The sequence below is a fragment of the Mastigoproctus giganteus genome, chromosome 2, assembly GCF_048544385.1.
Source record: "Mastigoproctus giganteus isolate SK-2022 chromosome 2, ASM4854438v1, whole genome shotgun sequence".
In the NCBI taxonomy this organism is placed as follows: domain Eukaryota; kingdom Metazoa; phylum Arthropoda; class Arachnida; order Uropygi; family Thelyphonidae; genus Mastigoproctus; species Mastigoproctus giganteus.
The window spans coordinates 158,500,270-158,521,267 of record NC_143576.1 but is presented as its reverse complement, the minus strand read 5'-3'; the positions used below and the strand labels follow the sequence as shown (position 1 = coordinate 158,521,267).

At 33.1% G+C, this 20,998-nt stretch overlaps 1 protein-coding gene across 1 annotated transcript in view; it reads right to left on the bottom strand.

Annotated features, from left to right (window-relative positions):
* Positions 1 to 14,437, bottom strand: part of LOC150089693 (microsomal triglyceride transfer protein large subunit-like) — a 95,527-nt gene extending 81,090 nt beyond the window's left edge. The window contains exons 1-2 of the mRNA XM_090390076.1: positions 14,306 to 14,437; positions 8,291 to 8,407 (exon numbers count right to left, since the gene is read on the bottom strand). Of these exons, the coding sequence (XP_090246202.1) occupies positions 8,291 to 8,407; positions 14,306 to 14,437 (249 nt within the window). The remainder of the gene's footprint in view (positions 1 to 8,290; positions 8,408 to 14,305) is intronic.
* Between the last annotated feature and the right edge of the window lie 6,561 nt (positions 14,438 to 20,998).

The window sequence follows — 20,998 nt, the reverse complement described above, 5'->3', positions numbered from 1 at the left end:
ATAAAAGAGCAAGACATTGTGATGTGCATTTGTAAGAAAATGTTTTTGATTAATCTGAGGAGGATTGCTAATTTTCTAATTTGTGATTTTAAAAATTTTTTTTTTTTTTTAGTTTTTTTATTTACTTGTAGTAAAGAATAATACTTTAATCTGTACAGAACTAAACGCTAATAGAAGTGATATATTATCCCTTCCATTAAACGTAGGATGTTCCCCTTATAAATAATTTTGAAATAAGTTCAGCTTTTCTTACCAATGTCAGTATTCCAAGCCACTTGCAAACAGTTTCTGGTTACTAGATTATTGTTCCTTATATAACTGCAGTTCTTTTATGCGTTGTGCCTCTCTCTCCCCCACATTTACCTTGTGAATCTGTGGGAGGGAGGGTGTTGCAATGAGGTTTGACTTTGCATGAGTCATGGCCTAAGTATAATTTGTATAAGTATAATTTGTAGTAAATAAATTTGATGAATTTGAGGTGTTGCTCAAAACATCAAAGGCAGATATTGTTGGGATGTCGGAGACGTGGTGTCGCGCAGATGTGGGGGGTGCAGAGCTGGAATTTGGGGAGTACAACGTCTACAGAAAGGATAGACAGGATAGGAAGGGGGGAGGGGTTATGCTATTAGTTAAGAAACACATAAAGACCAAGGAAGTGAAGCCAGTCGACATCGCTGGACAGTGCAGTGTGGAGTCAGTTTGGTGTGACATAAACATTGGGAGATCAAAATTGAGAGTAGGAGTGTGCTATATGCCTAATGACTCTGATGAGTATAATAAGGAACTGTACAGGGAAATAGAGTGGGCCAGTAAATCAGAGTGTCTTATAATGGGAGATTTTAATTTCCCAGATATTGACTGGAATTTGGGGGCTGGTTACTCACACACTAGCAGGGCTTTTGTGGATTTATTGGATGATTGTTTTCTACATCAGCATGTTCGGGAGGCAACTAGAGGGAGTAATACTCTTGATTTGATTATCAGCAGTGATTCTTCATGCATTAAGAATCTGCAGATAAATGAACCACTAGGTGGCAGTGATCACAGTGTGCTGAAGTGGGATTTACTCAGAGGTAACTACCATTAGGGGTAAAGGGAAGGGTTATTGCTTCCGTAAAGGCGACTACGATGGACTGAGACAGTATTTAAATTCTATACAGTGGGACCAACTGATGATGTTACCAACAGCAAATTTAAAATGGGAAGCATTCAAAGAACTTATCTTGGAAGCTACTAGGCTTTACATACCAACTAAGAAATATTGTTCAAGGTTTAGGCCAAAATGGATGTCAGATGAACTAATGAGGCATATGGCAGAGAAGAAAAATGCATGGGATACATACAAATTAACACATGACACAGAAGCCTATGATAGATACAAGTTGATATGCAACCAAGTTACAAAGGAGGTTAGGCAGGCGAAGGCAGATTACGAGAAATCCTTGGCAAGGGATGCAAAGAAAAATAGCAAAGAGTTCTTTACTTATGTAAACTCTAGAAGGAAGGGGATGAATCAGATTGGTCCACTTGATATTGATGGGTCAAGTGTTGATGATCCTGCTCAGGTAGCTAACAAACTAAATGAATATTTTGCATTGACATTCACACATGAGGAGTTATTCAGCGAGGGGAATGCCAGAGGTGTATTCAACTCTAGCAGTAAGCTACAGAATCTTGAAACAACTGGGAGTAAAGTGGAGGAGAAACTGTTGAAGATAAACACAAGAAAGGCACCCGGGGTGGATGGGATCTATCCAGTTATATTAAAGGAGGCAGCAAAGGAAGTAAGCAAACCCTTAGCCATAATTATGAGAGCTTCCTTGGACTCAGGGGAGGTACCCATAGACTGGAAATGTGCAAATGTGACCCCAATTCACAAAGGAGGATCAAAGGCTGACACAAGTAATTATAGACCTGTGAGCTTAACTTCTGTTCCAGGAAAATTAATGGAGGCACTGGTTAAAGAAGCACTGCAGGATCATTTAGACAAGACTTCAGTTATAGCTCAGACACAGCATGGTTTTGTTAAGGGGAAGTCTTGCCTGACCAACTTGATTGGATACTATGATGCAGTCACAAAAGAACTGGATGCAGGGAATAACTTGATATTATATACTTGGATCTTAGAAAGGCTTTTGATACTGTTGCACATGGACGACTGCTACACAAATTGGAGCAGTGTGACATTGGAGGCAAATTGCTGCTATGGATAAAGGGGTGGTTGAGGGGGAGAAGACAGAGAGTGGTAATCAATGGACACTGCTCATCGTGGACTGATGTTATTAGTGGAGTCCCTCAGGGCTCAGTGTTGGGTCCATTATTGTTTTCTGTATTTATAAATGATATTGATGATGGTATATCGGGCTTAATGTCCAAGTTTGCAGATGATACAAAGGTTGGCAGGGTTGTCAAGGAAACTACTGACACTATGCTGCTGCAACAGGATCTGGAAAGGTTGAGCAGATGGGCTGAGAGGTGGCAAATGAAGTTTAACATTGACAAATGTAAAGTACTACACATGGGAAACAGCAACCCCAGAGCAATGTATCAACTCTGTGGTACTACACTGACAGTGGTAGGGAATGAAAGGGACTTGGGGGTGGTTGTGCAGGCAGATATGAAGTTCTCTGAGCAGTGCAGACGGGCTGCAAGAGTAGCTCATGGAGTATTGTCAATGATATACAGGAATTTTTCCAGCAGGGATAAGGAGGTGATTATTCCATTGTATAAGGCGATGGTCAGGCCACACCTAGAGTACTGTATACAGGTCTGGAGGCCTCATTTCAAGAAGGATGTAGAGCTGCTGGAACGAGTACAGAGAAGGGCAATAAGATTAGTGAATGGAACAAAGGGTTGCTCTTACGAAGAAAGGCTTAAGTTTTGCAAATTACAGTGTCTGGAGACTAGGCACTGGCAAGGTGATCTGATAGAGGTGTATAAAGCCTTGAATGGTTTAAGCATGCTCAATGCTGATGGGATTCTTCCTCTAGCTCAGAAAAATCACCTGAGAGGGCATAAATTGAAATTGAGGAAAGACAGATGTAGGATAGACGTGCGGAAATTTGCCTTTAGCCAGCGGGTGGTTGGTTGGTTGGTGGAACAGACTTCCATCCCTTGTGGTGGAGGTTGATAGCCTAAATAAGTTTAAGGCTCAGCTGGACAGGTATTTTGAACGAACAGAGGGGTGAAGTGGAAGTGGGTTTTTTTTTTTTTTTTTGGCTGATGCTGCATAAGCTTGCTTTCTTGCATCAAATGCCTCTACTAATGCTAATGCTAATGCTATTACGTATTCTATTTTAAAATAATCGATAAAGAGTTAATCGATTATTTTAAAATAATCGATAAGGAGCGAACTATATTTACTTTTCGTTTTTATTAATCACAGAAAAAGAAAAATAAATAAATAATTTAAGGGGAAAAAAAATCAAACACTCCTGAAATTTAATGCATTGTGTACATTAGCTTGTTACTTTTCTTACAGCAGTATCAAATAGGACAAATTTAGGATTATAAGTCACAACAGATTACTATTTCAGCCTTTCCTTTGTCTTGGCTATAATTATGTGGCTCATCACAGAGCTGTCATGGAGTGAAGTGAGTAGAAGTCTGGTGCTGTTTCATGATGAACCATCTTCATAACTTTTCTAGTCCTTGAACTGCAAATCCAAACATGTCTAGTCTTCCTGGCCATGGCTAAGTTTATTTTCTTCTTTTTATGTGTAGTGAAAGCCGTCACTTTTTTAGGATATTTTATTTTTATTACTTTAATTTTTGCTGATCAGAGTACTATAAGCTTTCTCTGTTCCTTTCAACTGCAGACTACCAGACAAAGACATGTCATCAAGGCCTTTAGATATCTCTCCATGTGTTAAGGAAAAGAGGGGTGTGTGTGTGTGTGTGTGTGTGTGTGTGTGTGTGTGTGTGTGTGTGTGTGTGTGTGTGTGTGTGTGTGTGTGTGTGTGTGTGTGTGTGTGTGTCACCCTTGCCTAGCTCCTTACATTAATATTTCACCTCTCATCAGCTAATTAACATTCAGATTAAATATACTGAATATACCATTGTAGGCAATTTGGCTTTCTTTCAAGCAATAGCTTTGCTCTGAAATCTGTTAGTTCATATTTTTGTTCCTTGGTTTTTTGCCCCCTTCTCTTTCACTTCATGTGCTTGTCTTCCTATTCATGCTGGTCTCAGAGGTAATGGAGGCCATCTCTTCAACCACAATCTTGAAAACTTGCCACTCTCAAATTGCCAGCCCACACAGGGTGGACATATTCCAGTGTAAGATAAAAGGAAGCTGGTAGTTTTTGTTTACTCCATTGAGTGTATATGGTTTTGGAAATGCATGGGTGGTGTATGTTAAATGCAGTCATTATTGTGAAATGGAAAATCCCCACTCTCAAGAAGTATAGCTCTAGTCTGTTAACCATAAAGTATTCCACAGGTTATGAAATAAGTAAATAAATATATATTAATTCTAAACAAATAACACCAACCTGAAGTCCCATACAAGTCTTAAAAAGTTTATTCCTAAAAGAAGATATGTTTGTATGATGATTGTTAAAAAAAAAAAAGCCTTTTGCATCTGGAAACATTATGTATAAAATTCTTGCAGCTGCTAACTAAACAGACAAATTAAAAAAAAAAAAGTGATAAAACTTCAAATAAAATTAATTAAAAACTGATAAATATACAAATAAGAAATTGCCTTTAGTATTATATGAACTGAAACCAGCATCTGCTTAATTTTGGCTGCATACACTAACTTGACTTTTAAAAATCTAACATCAAGAATCCAAAAGAGTATTTTTAACAGGCAGAGTATTTTTTGATATTATTACCTCACAACTGCAGCTGTGTTTAGGGAAGAAATTCCACTTCCTTTCTGAGTTATCACCTACTTTCCCCCCATATTGATTAACTAATTCTAATATAGGCCATATGCCTTTTGTTTGTAGTGTGATCACAGGCCAATTTGCAAAAAAAAAAAAAAAAACCAGAAAACTCATGAGGAAAAACTCTGCTTTCTCTGCCTGAGATTGGCTAACTACAATGCCAATTTAAGAGGCCTAACAGAATACCTCCAGTTACAGATGAGAATGAACCTATGCCTTTCCACAGTTCAGCAACAATGTATCATGCCAGCTAAGTTGTCATGGAGGCTTTTAATATTACTACAGAAAATTTACCTCATTTATTTATAAATGTATAAGAATACTGATCTTTAATTACCAAAGCTCTGTATTCAGCATAAATTGCAAAAATCTATATTATTCTAACACCATTCCCACCACACATTCCAAGCAGCAGATGGCAATCTTCTCATATATGACAAAGTAGACACAAACAAAAAGTCAAACATCAAATTACTATGCTTAACATGGCAGGTTAAACATTATTCTTCTGCATTATATCTACCTAAATCATTTATTGCACAACCTAAGAGTTCAAATATTTTGAGTTTAATTCTATTCTAATTCTAGGGAAAAAAATTCTGATAAAAGGCAATTTCATATTTCCATAAGGATGTTGTGTGATGATAGATGGAAAAAAAAAAAAAAAAAAAAAGAGTATTAAAAATATTTTCTCTCTCGAATACTCTGCACTCCTGAATAAGCCATGAACTCCATTTTTTAAAATACAAAAAGATACCATCAGCAAACCCCAACTAATAATTTCAGATTTTTTTTTTCCGCTTGAATTCTTTTCTGTTTTTCACTAACCACATAGGATCTCAACCATTCATGTTTTAGTAGAACATGAGCACAATACTTTAAAGATTACATTTGTTATAGCAGGGAGAAAAACAAGTGGCTCAAGCTCACTCACTAGGCCTTCCCTTCCATAAGGAATGGGAAGCCAGGTGACCTTGAGCTGCTCATTGTTGCATGGGATAGTGACAAATGAATTTTTTTTCTATCTGCAAAAAATCATACAATCATGATATTTAAATGAATAGCACATGCTGCTAAGAAACAAGAATGTTCATATTCAAAAGAGGAAATCTAACTTTTTATGCAACACAGTGTTCCAAATTGCATTTTAATAAAAATCAGTAATACACAAAACACTTCTTTTAGGATGTGGCCAGATGAGTCAATAAAAATGTTGGAAGCTCATTAAAACTGTTAGTAAAAACAGTTTTTTTTTTCTCTCAATGTCTGGGCATAACCCAGAAGAAATCTCATGATTCAGATGAATTTCATGAATAAACCACACACCACACACCCCACTTTTTTGGTTCCAATTTTTTACCCAATTTTATTATTGGGTCACTCAGTCTTTTGTGACTTACTGTAACACTTGTAAGAAATCAGTTACTAATTGGCATTAGCATATGATGCAAGAAAGCAAGCTTATACAGCATCAGCCAAATAATAATAATAAAAAAAACTCTTCCCATTTCACCCATCCATTCACTCCAAATGCCTGTCCAGCTCTGCCCTGAACCTTTTAAGTTGTCAACCTCCACCATGACAGATGGAAGCCTGTTCCAATTACCAGCCACCCACTGGCTAAAAGCAAACCTCCCCACATCCATTATACAACTGTCTCTCCTCAAGATGAATCTATGTCCTCTCAGGTGAGCAATCTGAGCAAGAGGAAGAAGAGGGATAATTAACAATAAGCAGTTTCATTCAAAATTATAAAATATCTAATACTATCTTGGCTTTTCCAAAATTATGAAAATAGGTGGACCTTCTCATCTTCTCTTGTACTTTTGTGGCTGGCAGAATTAGTAAATGCAGTGGTTGCAATTCTCAGAGTAAAATGAACTTGGGCAATTCATCACAATTCCACAAAAATGCAAGAGAGAATGAGAAAATCCTCCTACCCTTCATAATTTTCCAAAAGAGCACTAACAGCATTATTTTATAATTTTGAAGTTCTGACTTCACCCATCACACTGTAGATTACAAGAACTTCATTTCCACTGCAGGGAAAAACTGTCACTAGAAACTATCTACTATCTTACAAGGGAACAGCAAATCTCAAAACAGGCTGCTATAGTAGTACCTCATCTTTAAATAAATGACAAATTAACTCTTTGACAATGTCATTTGTTTACAAATAGTGCAAACACCAAGAAATTCATAGTAAAAGAAATGTCTGTTCTGCTGTGAGAATTAGGAGTATTGCATTTACTAAGTTGTTCCAATCTTGTAAGCCACAAATATACAATGGAGAATAACAGTGTCCTCCTACTTTTCATAAAACAATGTCTTGTTTAAACGGTCTGTCTTAATTAGTATAGTCAGACCTGTCTTATCTGTGTCCCTATACAAGGAATATGTAAAAGGCAACGCATAGGCCAATCTGGTGGAACATTACTTTATGCACTGCTCTTATGCATGTGAGCCAGCATTTTACATAACTGTGTTCCAATAAATCAATAATCTGATATCTCAATTGTGTATTTCAACTATAAGTGAAGTAACTTATGTTTCAAGAAACATTCCAAAAAAAAAAAAATTCATATTTTTAGTTTACTTGTCAACTGAAGATATTATTCTCCATTTAAAGGATCTTAAAATATATTTTATTTGAGGAATAATTTGGTCATATCCTATATCACCATATTAGTTGAAACCCTCAAGAGAGATTAATTTGACAGGCACATTGAATTTACAAAAAAAGCGTGGCAATAGTAGCAGCAATTTTCCCAACCAAACTGTTTGGTGTGATGAGATAGTTTTCAAATTAAATGAATATGTTAACAGTCATCATTGTATGCATTAGATAAACGAAAATCCTTGTGTTAAAATGAAAAAAAGAAACCAACATTCCTAGAATTATCCAGAGAAATTACTACTAGGACCTTTATTCTTCCATATTTTTTTTTTCCTGGGATTATTTCCTACAAGGAAATTTCTTTTTCTTGAAGGATTAAGTATGACGGTACCACCATCTCTGCATACATTTAAATCTCTTTCAAAAGAAAAAAATAATAAAACAAAAATAAACAAAACACCTTAATGCAATGACCTGACAAACATGGATGAAGTCAGATCTCCACTGATGAATCATCAGACTTTACATGTGTTCTTATAGCAGTGGTAATGCCTTTCCTTATGGTAAATGAAAATTTTGTGATCAACTTCAGCAGCACTATTTAATTAAATATCATATAAGCAAACATTGTTAATACTTCACTAGATGCTACAACTTCAATGAACACTAGTACATAATTAAACATTACAAAATTTTTCTCTGCATGACTAACCAAATATATATTGTATCAATAATGCTTTCAAAATTAAAAGCATTATAATAATGCTACAATTAAAAATACCTGACTAGAATAAGGAATTTTGGCATCTGTTTCATTCCTCTTGCAATGGTGCTGATTTTTCTTTATCATTCTGTTTCCTGACTTGTAAGAAATTTTACATAAGCCTGAGACATCTTCCTAAACAAAAAAAAAAAAAAAAAAAAATACTCTAAATGGATTATCTAATTATTCTATATATCTATATCCACAAATATTATTGAGCACACATCTTTTCACAATGGAATACTTATCTGATATGTAGTTGTGAAACAAAATTATAAAAGTAATCTACTTATTATATGTATATATTATATATAAAGGCAATTAGTATCTTTTATTATATGATATTCATAACATTTATTGATTTCTTTAAATCAACATTCAAAATCTATTATTGTTATTTAAAACAAATGTTGGTCTAAAGAACACATTAGTGCATAACATGCTCATCAAAAGGCACTGTTTGTATGCAGGATTGAAATAATTGGCAAAAACACATAAAAAGCACTTATTAATGCAGATATAACATTTAAACTTTTGGGATACCACACATTCTGAGCACTGTTCATGAGTCTTTTTGGTGGATGGATTAAGAATTAAAGAGAAAACGTTTAGTTACATTAAAAAAAAAAATGACAAAACATTTGACTATTACTTTACCCTTACTCTAGACCAGTGGTTTTCAACTGGAGTGCCGCAACAACATCCTTGGGGCCGTGTATTTTTGGGTTTAAGTTACTTAAAGTTATTATTATTATTTATTTTATTTATTTTTTTAATTTATACATTTATTTCATTATAAAAAGATGTACGGTATCCACTATACAGTACCATATTTTTTTAAATTTTGTGGTGATCTATAATTGATCTTTATTTAGTACCTCTATATAAAAAATAAAATTATTATATAGGTATATATTAAAAGGTTAAAAACCACTGTGTTAGGTATTTATTTTGGCTTAGGGGTGCCATGAAAAAATTACTGGGACACTAAGGGCGCCGTGAACCAAGAAAGTTTGGAAACCTCTGCTCTAGACCTTATTTAATTTATAAGAGTTAAATTATTTGTTATTTTTTGGAATGTAAGTAAAAGTTTCCTCTTTAATTCTTAATCTAGAAAAGAAGATCCACAAGGAGGAGCTGAAATATATGATATCCCAAAAGTTTATATTTAAATGCTATTTATCTATAATCCAGTTTAATAAACACTTTTTAATATATGCAGTGAACTGTTTGCTTTACCAGATACCATGTTGGTATTTTCTTAGCCTAATGCAATAGTTACAATAGTTATATTTGAATGTTGCCTAATATATTTGGAAATATATCAGATCTAGATAATGATATATATATAGATCTGATATATCTAAATCAGATATATAATTTATATATATATATATATATATATAATAATATATTTAGACATATCATTGTAGATATACAATGCTATATTTTTTCCTGTAAAAGATAACTCCTAGGGCATTTCCACCTGGGGGGGGGGGGATATTAAAGTAAACTTCAGTGTAGAGCAGCTTTGAATTGGACATAATTCAAAGCATTTATTGGACATAATTACATCTGCATACTTTAAAGTTTTTTTTATACATTTTGGACATTTTATATATATATATATATTTAATGTAGTTGCGCAGCAAGTTCAGTTGGCAGTTCAGATCAAGTTGTTATCTACCTTCTTTGATTGTGGATCAACAGATGGTTTCAATGCTTTTCACGGTAACAGCAGTTACTTGAAATAAAAAATTTCAACAACTTTTACAAAAATGACAGAATATGTTTTTAAACTTCAATTCAGAAGCTGAAGGAAACCTATTGAGACCTTCTGTGCTCTATATGACTAATTAACAAAGTGCTGTATATTTTCTATAGAAAAATGCAACTTTAGAAACAACAACAAACATTTTGCAATTAAGTATACCAGGCCACAAATCAATTAAATACATTAGAGCAGAAATATGATTTTTTCTTTATTTGACAATTCTATAAGTATTTTGATTGTCTGTTTTTTGTTGTTTTTTTTTTGTTCCACTCTTAATAATTGGTTATTTGCCAAATTTTCAAAAGAGAAATGAAAACAATCTGGATGGGCAATGTGGCTGAAGATCAAGAAAGCTGTTTAAAGGTTATTACAAATGGATAAATCAAAGGGGACCTTTGCTCAGTTTTCTGTGTGCTTCCATGTGTATACACTCAGTGAATATTATAAGGTACCAGAACATTCAGTTCTGGTACCTTATATTCAGTATTTAGAGACTATTTTAGTGATTGAAGAATTGTAGTTAAGACGCTATATACTGAAATTACAAGAAGTGTTTTATGTGGATGTCCTCAAGGCTCAGTGATAGGTCCCTTCATCTGGAATAGTGTCTTATATGAATTTTTAAACAAAGACAGAAGGCACAAGATATATAGCCTATGCCGATGAGATTTAGCAATTCTGATTATTTCTTGTTCTCAATTAAAGAACAGAGCTGAAAATGTATTAACAAAAAATTGTACAGATGATCAAGAATAAATAAGTTGCAGATTTCACAAGAAAAAAACTGTGCAAATGCTACTGAAAAGCAAGTGAAGCATGAACAGAGCACTGACTGTCAGGCTGAATGAGGAGGCAGTTCTGTATGTCAAAGTCCCAAAATATTTAGGAATACAAGTTGAAGAAAGGCTGTTCTTTACTGAGTATGCTAAATATCTTAAAAATAAGATTCAAACATTGTACACAAAGCTCCGTAGGATTATAAGGTCTAATTGGGGTATAAAAGGCCAAGAAATAAACCTTTTGTATGAATCTTACTATCCCCATCATGACATATGCCTCAGGAGCTTGGGTACATAGAATAAGTAATATGGTAATGCAAAAATATACTTTACAGGCACAGAGATTTGCCTTGTTGGGTGTGACCAGGGCATGCAGAACTGTCTACTTAGAGGCTCTACAGATAATAACAAAAAAAAAAAAAATTTTCTTTGGTGTTTAACTGATGCCAAGTGAGTGACAGCATCTTTGTATGTTTCTTGTATGCAACTCCCATACTCATGTGGCATCTGCAAGACACCAACAAGGGCCATCTAATTTTGCCAGCTTCACAGAAACTAAATGTGAACTGCTGACAAAAATCAACATTAAAGCTACATCTGCTAGATGCCACATGAGTGTTCAGGTTTCAATTCAGAGGATGCACTTTGCATCAATATCAGCATTATCTCTTAAATGCCACTGAAAGGAATTTATAAAACTGTAAGAGTATTATCATTGTTTCTGTTTGCTTTACGGTTCAAGTTAGCATTAGTAGAGGCATTTGATGCAAGAAAGCAAGCTTATGCAGCATCAGCCAAAAAAAAAAAAAAAAAAAAACCCCACTTCCACTTCACCCCTCTGTTCGTTTTCTGCATTTTTAAGGATTAAATTAAACCAGTATTTGAATATATTCAAATTAACTAGTTTTAGATTCAAATTAACTTTAAATTAATTCTTAAAAAATGTAGAGCAGCATTTCAAAATTTTAGCATTTTGCTATTACATCACCTGTATTATATGTCATATGTAACATTATACATATATATATGTAACATTGTCACTCATATATGCTTGTTTGTTATTGTTATTTTGTTTTTAGGAGCATTAGCAACTAAGGCCATATTGCTCCGGGATATGCGGTGGTCATTCCCTGACCTTTCTGCATCCTCCGTATTTGGTGGTGACTGGTTCGAACTCCAGTCTAATCAAGAAGCGTGTGCTACGCACTGCTGCTCCTTCCCACCTGGCTACGGAGGCTGCCCTCTCATATATGCAAATAGCCTCAGATTATATTCTCATATCTCCTTATTTTACAAATTTTAAAATCTAATTTTCAATAATAAGTTAGGTTTATTCTGCAATAGTAGCTATTGATGTGCATTCTCTTGTGAAGTATATGGTTGTTTTACTAGTCTTAACAACTTGCCTAACAACTGGTCATTCGCAGCATAATTGAACAGTTCTATATTTTATTTTTGTTTCATTTTGGCATGCATTAATAAACATAAATACAAAAATAAAAACTCTCAACTATTGTATCTGAAACCTACTCAACACTAGAAATTTGAATTTTTTTTGCACAAAAATAATAACTGCCCCTTATTTGAATGTCTTTTCAAATAAAAGATATTCAAATAATGTACTAAAATATTTTACAGAATATACTTTTTTCAATTACAGTGACTATGGCATCAACTGAAAGATTATTTGCAAAAAACATTCATTATAATTTTAAAAAAAAATTGAAGGGCTAACTAAATTGGCACTGTTGTTAACTGAATATGAGGAAGTTGGCATTCATAAAGAAAATTATTTATATATTTGCTAATACTAAAATTCATAAGAGTAAATTTTTAAAAACCTTATTATGATATTAAGCAGCAGAAAATGTGTAAAATGTTCACATTCAACATTTAAAACATTTGTTTTGTGGATGAAAAATACTGCACAAAAATATTCGTCTCTCCTTTTTAAAATCTGCACAACAGTATTCTGTGCAACCAACTTGAACAGGTTTTATAAGTAATATAATGCCTTACCAGGGTCAGCTCAAGGCATGTGCTGAGGGTGCAATTACTTTCTCAATTACTGATGTCACATAAACATAATTTTTAGTGTTTAGTAATTACCATTCAAACATATTGTTGCAGTTGTGCTCAATTCATTTGACTATTTCCATAAGTCCACTTGCTCTTAAAATTCAATACTGAAAATTAATACTGTTTAAAAAAAAATCTCTGTTCAACAACGAACCAGAAAACTTACAAGTATTGAAATAAAAATGACTACATACTGATGACTATGAAGGGATTATAGAAAAATGAAAACGAAAGAGTTTATAAATCATTTACTAAATTATTAATTTTAATCTAAGTAAATAGCGTGTTTAAAATTATTTTCATATTTAAAATATTCATCTTCTAAATATTAACTCACTTGGGATTACTGTAATAAATATTTGAGATTTTTAATACTTGGTCAACTTTTTACAAAATAAAATCTTAATTCAATACCTTTGCAACATCACATTATAAACAAATAGTATAACATTCTCTTTTTAGGATGCAGTATTTATTTGTAGTGTTGTAGTGTTACACAAAAACAATTCATTGATAGCTTTGCTAACATGGGAGATCAAGCCATTACAAAAAGACTTTTTCCTCTCTTTTTTAAAAGGTTTCTCTTGTAAATCAACTGTTTTTTAAAAAAAAGAATGCAAGTCCAATGGATTTAATTAATTTTCTCATGTAAAGACTAAATATTTTTCTCTGTGAATAATTGTTTCTCCAAGTAATAGTTTTTACAATAATGTAAATAACAGTAACACTTTGTTCTTCATAAACATCTATTAGTGTTATCCATTTCTTTTTATGCTTTGCATATATACATTAATGAGTTCAACATTCAGTATACTTTGAGTGATCCGATATATATTATCAAAGGTGACTACCATTGGTAACACTATCAGTTTTAACTCCCAGCAAACACATCCTAATTATAGTCCACTTATCTTAAATATCCTAAGCTGGTTTCCATGGGAAACCCCACTTATGGACTCTAATGAAAATTTTTAAGTCTTGTTTGCTTTTTTTGTTTTGGCGAATTTCCCCTGGACAAATTTCCCACACTTCTTTCATATAAAAAAAACAGCATTATTGTGAAAAATCATTTCTTTTAAAGTGGAAAAATGTTATTCATCCAATCCTAATCACAGGCAAGATACCTCAAACAGATTTATAAATCTGTGCAGTTTTCATTGAATAGTTTTTAATTTTCATTGAATTTTTATTAACTTGCCAGTTATTTAACAGTTAATTAAGCAACTTAATAAAAAAGTTTACATTTAAAGTCATATTCATATATATTTTTTTAAAATATGGTTAAATAAACAGAATTAACTACTGCTAATAGAAGTAAACAGTGTACTCTGTATGTATAACAGTGTAAAAAAACAGATAACAATATATAATAATGGTTACATATAAGAAAAGAAAACTTACTTGGATGTGTTTCCCAGTACTATCTTTGAACTGAAGAATACTTGCAATTCCTTTTTTGATATTTGTTAATATTTTTGTTTCTTTCTGAATAAAGACACTGTTTACAGTTCCATCATTCAAATGTATATACATAAGTGAGTTTGAGTGATTATCCAGTTTAGAAGTGTGCTTCACAAATCCCTTATTAGGAGCATGTGGTACAGAAACATGAAGTTGTGGTTTGATCATCTAAAACAAAGCAGAAATATATTTATAAATAATGATGGACAATATTATCATACTATATATTCAAAATTTCTTCATACTATATATCATATCCCACAAATTCTATATTCCATTGTGAAGAGAGGCCCAAGAATAAGCATCTATTTGGTCCATATCCATTGCAATGCATGAATGAATTGTTAGTCCCATATCTGTTGTTTACCCAATAATGTAATGTTTATTTATGTAAATAATACATTATTGACAAGTGTGATAACAGTGTGACTTTTTTTTTCAAAAATGATACGAGTGGCTGCAATACCACAAATCTGCTAGTGTAACACTTTTTCCAACCAATGAAAATAGCTGTCCTTGTAAGCACTCTTGCATTGTTGAAATTTAAAAAATAATTTTTTCTATAACTGTATCCCTTATACAGGAATGTCCAACCTTATGGCCCACGAATAATTTTTATAAGGCCCGCACGGAAAGTGAACTAAAACAGCATCGATCGCCACTGCATATATAGGCATGCAAGCGTCCAGCTCGACTGTATCAAACATATACATGTGGTTCAGTGAAGTCATATGTACGCTAAATACAGTTATGTATTTCGATATAGCTTGTTCATTGCACTGAATTAATTATTAATTTGTATTGAATTAAAAAAAATCATTCTTAAAAATGTTTCAAAAGGGGAAAATCAATTTGGAGTGTCGTGTTTTTTATCCAAGGTGGACTGAAGACTACTTCTTCATTGATTACGACAAAAAGGCAGTGTGTTTGGTGTGTCAGGAGACTGTGTGAGTTTTAAAAGAATATAATTGAAAACGACACTGATTCCAATCATAAATCTTATGATCAACATAAAGGAGTGCTGCAAAAAGAAGTGTTCAAAGTTACAAAACGAATTAAGAAAACAACAAAACATACTGAAAACATATCAGCCAAGAAATTTATCTGCTGTACGTGCCAGTTATCAAGATTTTCTAGATCTTGTTGCACATTTGATCGCTTTTGAAAGTAAACCGTTCAATGATGGTGAATTTTTTAAGCGTTGTTTGTTAAAAGTTGTGGAAGAAATTCGTCCAGATTAACGAACAATGATACAAGACATTAGTTTGTCTCGACAAACAATTATGCGAAGAGTAGAAGATATTGGAAAGAATTTGTTCGAACAACTTTTGGAAAACATAAAACAAATGAAATATTTTAGTGTGGCACTGGATGACAATACTGATGTAAATGACACAGCCCAACTCCTCATCTTCATATGTGGAATTAATGATAATTTTGTACCAGTTGAAGATTTAGCTGATCTACAGAGTATGCGTGGAACAACTACGGGTGAAAATCTTTTTGAAAATTTTTGCCAATCTATTGAAAAGTTAGAATTAAATATTAAAAACCTGGTAGGAGTCGCAACTGGCAGCGCAAAAAATATGATTGGTAAAAACATCAGGCTTATGGGTAGAATAACCAAGAAAATGATAGATATCGAAGCTGAAACTCCAATTGGAATTCACTGCATTGTGCATCAAGCTCTTTACGGGAAAGTAATGGATCTACAACACATTATGAATGTGGTTATTTCAACTGCAAATGTTACAAGAACACATGGCCTTAACGTGGCTGTTGAAACATCACCGAATGTTCAACACAGAAAAAGGGAAACCAATAAAACAATTATCAAATAATGGAGTAGCTGTTTGATCTTGCAATTCATACATACATTTCTAGTCAATTTAAATACTCATAATTTAAAACTACAACGGAAAGGAAAATTAGTCTGATTTGTTTGGTGACATCAAATCATTTCAGAATGAGGAGTTATTATTTAAATCCCAGTTGAGCAAGACAATTTAGTTCACTTTATATGTTGTACTGAGCTAAAGGAGAAACACATATCCAAAGAATCATTGCCTTTTGTTATTACAATTACTTTTTGACAAGTTTTAAAGTCAATTTTCTGGAATAAAATCCCATTAAAAAACATAAGCTTTTGTTTGAGAACCCATTTACTTCTACGGCTGAAAACTACAATCCCAGATTGCAACTTGAAATTATTGATCTTCAAGCCAAAATATGATTCAAAAATAAGTATATAGCCTGCAAAAATAAACTATTTGAATTCTACAAGGCTTTCCCATCTGAAGATTTTCCGCTAATAAAAGAAAATGCCATGAAAATGGCTACTTTGTTCGGATCAACGTATGTTTGCAAGCAGATTTTTTTTTCACACATAAAATCAAATAAATATTTTAAAAAAAACAAAATAACAGATGAGCATTTTTTTTTTTTTTTTTTTATGAAAACCCCAAACACGAGAGGTATTAGAACCAATAGTACCGTGCATGGATTGGAGGTTTAGAAGACGAAAAAAGATATTTGTTGACATTAGACGAACTTCTGTACACTGTAATTTTCAGTAAATACGTATGAAGGAAGGTTGTTCCAGAAAACGGCAGTTGAATGAATAAACGAGGAAGATGAAAAGTTGGCTTGGTGAGTTTGAAGTAGGACAGTAAATGGATGTTGGTTGGTGGCGGCATGTGTTCGGACTGTTTTGTTGAGAGAGCGGGAATTATAGAAGAAAATTCAGAAGAACAGTGCCCATGGAAGTATCTGTAGAAAAGACATGCAGCAGAAACAGTATGTCTATGAGACAGAGAGTGGAGAGACTCTGTTAAAGATGAGTCATTAATCAACCTAACTGCCCTCTTCTGAATGGAATCTAGAAGCCTGAGAGAGGTTTTGGGGGCACTGCCCCAGATGTGGGAACAATATTCCATGGTAGGGTGGATTTGTGATTTGTACAGAGTGAACAGCTGTTTGGAAAAAAAGTAATTCCAAGAGCGAAAGAGAAGACCAAGTTTTTTAGATGCTTGATTGATTGATTGATTGATTTGGGTTTTATTGGCGCACTAGCAACTAAGGCTATAATGCGCCACTTTTTTAGATGCAGAGGAAGCAATATTAGTAATGTGCTTGTGCCAAGAGGAATTAGAAGTCAGGGTAATCCCCAAAAGAGATATATCATTTTGCCTAGATTGTCACCAAAGATAAGCATAGGGGCAGAAGAATCCTTTTGTGAGATATAAGACAAGGCTGAGTTTTAGAAGGATTGAAATCAACTAAGTTGTCTTTGCCCCATTGGAGAATTACCTGAAGATTGGCATTTAAGGAATTGGTAACAGATTTTCGAGAAGTTGAAGCTCATCGAGCGGGGTAAGGTTTCTCAAAATGGAAAGTGGAATGCAACGTGCTATCATCAGCAAAACTATGGATAGGATTTCCAGTCAATGGAAGGTCATTAATATACAAGAGGAAAAGAGTGGGGAAAAGAACTGAACCATGGGGGGGGGACACCGGCATTAGTGGAGAAGTTAGAAGACAGAGAGCCACCTACCATCACCCTCAGTGAGCGATCAGAGAGAAAACTGGATAACCAATTACAAAAAACAGTTGACAAACCATAAGATGGAAGCTTGTTTAGAAGACCTTTATGCCAAACACAATAGAAAGCCTTTGAGATATCTAGAGCAACTACTTGTGTTCCACCGAACTTTTCCATTGAATTTGTCCATAAATTGGTAACATAGGTCAGAATATCACCTGTGGATCAACACTGACGGAATCCATACTGGTGATCGCTGATCAGACGGAAGGTTTCTAGGTAGTTTAAGAGTTCGAGGTTAAGTGATTTCTCCATTACTTTAGAAAGAGTAGAAGTAATTGGATGGGAGGGATTTGTCACCCTTTTTAGGATCTGGCTGGATACGAGCAAATTTCCAAGCAGAAGGAAAAACACCTTTGGAATAAGAAAGTGAATAAAGATGGCATAGAACAGGAGTAAGTTCAGGTTTTGAGAACAATCTTAATACATAATCTTCATTATGTATTAAGATTGGCGTCACAAATTTGCAACCAAATTTTGAACAATTATTTAAAAATATCCAGCCTCAATCATCTCATTAAATGTTAAGTTTTGCCCAGTAAATGTTATTGTGTATTATACTTAATAAAATTTTTGAATATTTCAATTTTAGGTTTATCATTATATTTATTTATTCACCTTAATATTGAAAAGCAGTGATCCTTTACAGGTTGTAAATTTTCTAAAATTAGCATTTAAAAGCAAAAGTAAAAGTATTTTTTTTTAAACAAAAGTGAAGTACTTTATTTCAAAAGAAACAAAAGTAAAGTATAAAAAAAAATAATAAGTCATATTTTTATAATTTTAATAAAATCTAAAAAATAAATCACTGACATAGATTTGTTGCACATAAAAGTGCTGGGAATTTGCATTTTTTTTATATATAGCTTGAAAAGAAAAAAACGGTAACATGAAAATAAATACTTCCTTTTACAAATAACAAGATATAGAAAATGTGATACACAATTTTTTCTCAAATCACTCTGTGCTGCCTGCGAAACTTTGAATACGGGCCTCGTATGGGAAAAGGTTAGACACCACTGCCTTATATTATTAAAATAATGGATGGCATTGTAGAGTGCATCATTTTAAATTAGGTTTAGCCTTTATTCAAAAAATTGAATGGTGTATAATATACAACAATGCAACTGCTGGTATGGCTTGTTCTTGACACATCCACTGGGGAGTTAACTACAGCAGGCATGAGCTGAACCCAGTTTACATAACGAAATTAAATTTCAAAACAATTGATTATTATTTAAATGGCATTGATATTTTTTTTTAATTGGAGAATTGTAGTGATAAAATATCCATAAAGAATCCAGTGTTGGCATATCTCAACTAAGATTTTTGCTTTTAATTTTTGGATTTGTTTCCCCAATTTCCTGTAGTTTGGAAGTAATGTTTCTCATAATTTCCACACAAATCTATTGAGTGACAATTCTGTCACTCCACAGAATTTTTGCTCCTCAAATCTACTGAGGGGTGACAATTTTGTGGAGGATGCAGTTGTTACTTGGCACCTTTTTGAGGATACCTTCATTTTCTCATGATTCAGTATTTAGATTTAGTTTTATTTTGTGTTTAATTAGCATCATCAATTTTTTCATTCATTAGCTTTGCATTAGGATATAATATAAATTGCCACCTGGGCAGATTTTGAAAGGTAATTTAGCTTATTCATAATTCCCTCTAGTGTGGGATTAACAATTTAAGATATGTATTTAAATTCTTATTAAATTACTCTTTCAGAATCTTTCCCCTCTTTCTCTGCCATGCCAATAAGGATCAAATGTTGCTATTTAGCTCCTTTGTTTTTCAGTAGCAAGAGATGGCTACTGATTTAGAAATGTATCTATAACATATAAATTCAATGTCAATAAGCTAGATTCAAATTTAAGCAAAAACATAAAATAATGTACAGTAGAACCTCATAGATCTGGCATCCTCAAAGACCCAGCATATGTTGGATTTTTGAAGGTTATGCAAATAGCTAAGTATTCAGGGGAAATATTTTTTATAAGATAATACAATAGCTCCGATTCCTGCAGCCTCCACAGAACAATAGTTTCCAGCATTTAGCCAAAATGCTAGATTGGTCTAGTGGGGAACGTACTTGTCAAAGAAAAGTCATGGTTTTGAATGCTGCCTCCAGTATGGGTGTTGCAATTGTTCAATATTTTTTAATATGAGTATAAATAGTGCAATATTATTTCAGCAATTGAAATACTTTAAACTAAATACACACTGTAATTAAGTACTATAATGTGAAATAGTACTGAATGTCTCACAAAAGGAATGATTTTATACATTACAAATACATGAAAACAATGATATACAGGTTAGGAAATATGAAAAATAAAAATAAAATAATAATCACGGCACATACATTCTCCACTCCACCAAGTCCAGCTAATCTATTGCCCTCTGCCCTTGTAGAGCTGACTTATTCAGACAAATATTCAAAAAAAGTGCTAGATTTTTGAGGTTCTACTGTATTTAATTTTCTTAATATTTTTGCTCAAAGATTTTACATAATGTAACATCTCTTCACAGTAACATTACACACCGTTTGTTATATACATCACATAAGATGTACTTACTTCGATTTTCAAAAGTTTTTCTCGAGGGTTAACCACATTCTGCCACACACAAGTAACCTTAACAACTGAATGGACTTCATATCCAACGTTCCTTCCTACCAAGGGGCTTCGACTGGTAATATTAGAATCTTCATTAAGTATAACATTGAATTCATATTGATACACATATGTAATACCTGGTTCATATGACCGTGTAGCTGCTAAATAAACCAAAAATAAAAAAAGGAAAGAAGTTACATACTCTTTGTTATATACCATTTTAAACAAATAAAACAAGGCATTCTGTTATAGCAAAACAAGCTGTTTCCATATAATTTTACAAAATTTTTATATTAATTTTAATATTAATAAAAAAGCTAGTTATTTGGGATATAGAAGCATATATTTTATATTTCAGTACAATAGCCAACTTTTTTTAACGTTCATTTTCTAGGATAAAGTCGTGCCACC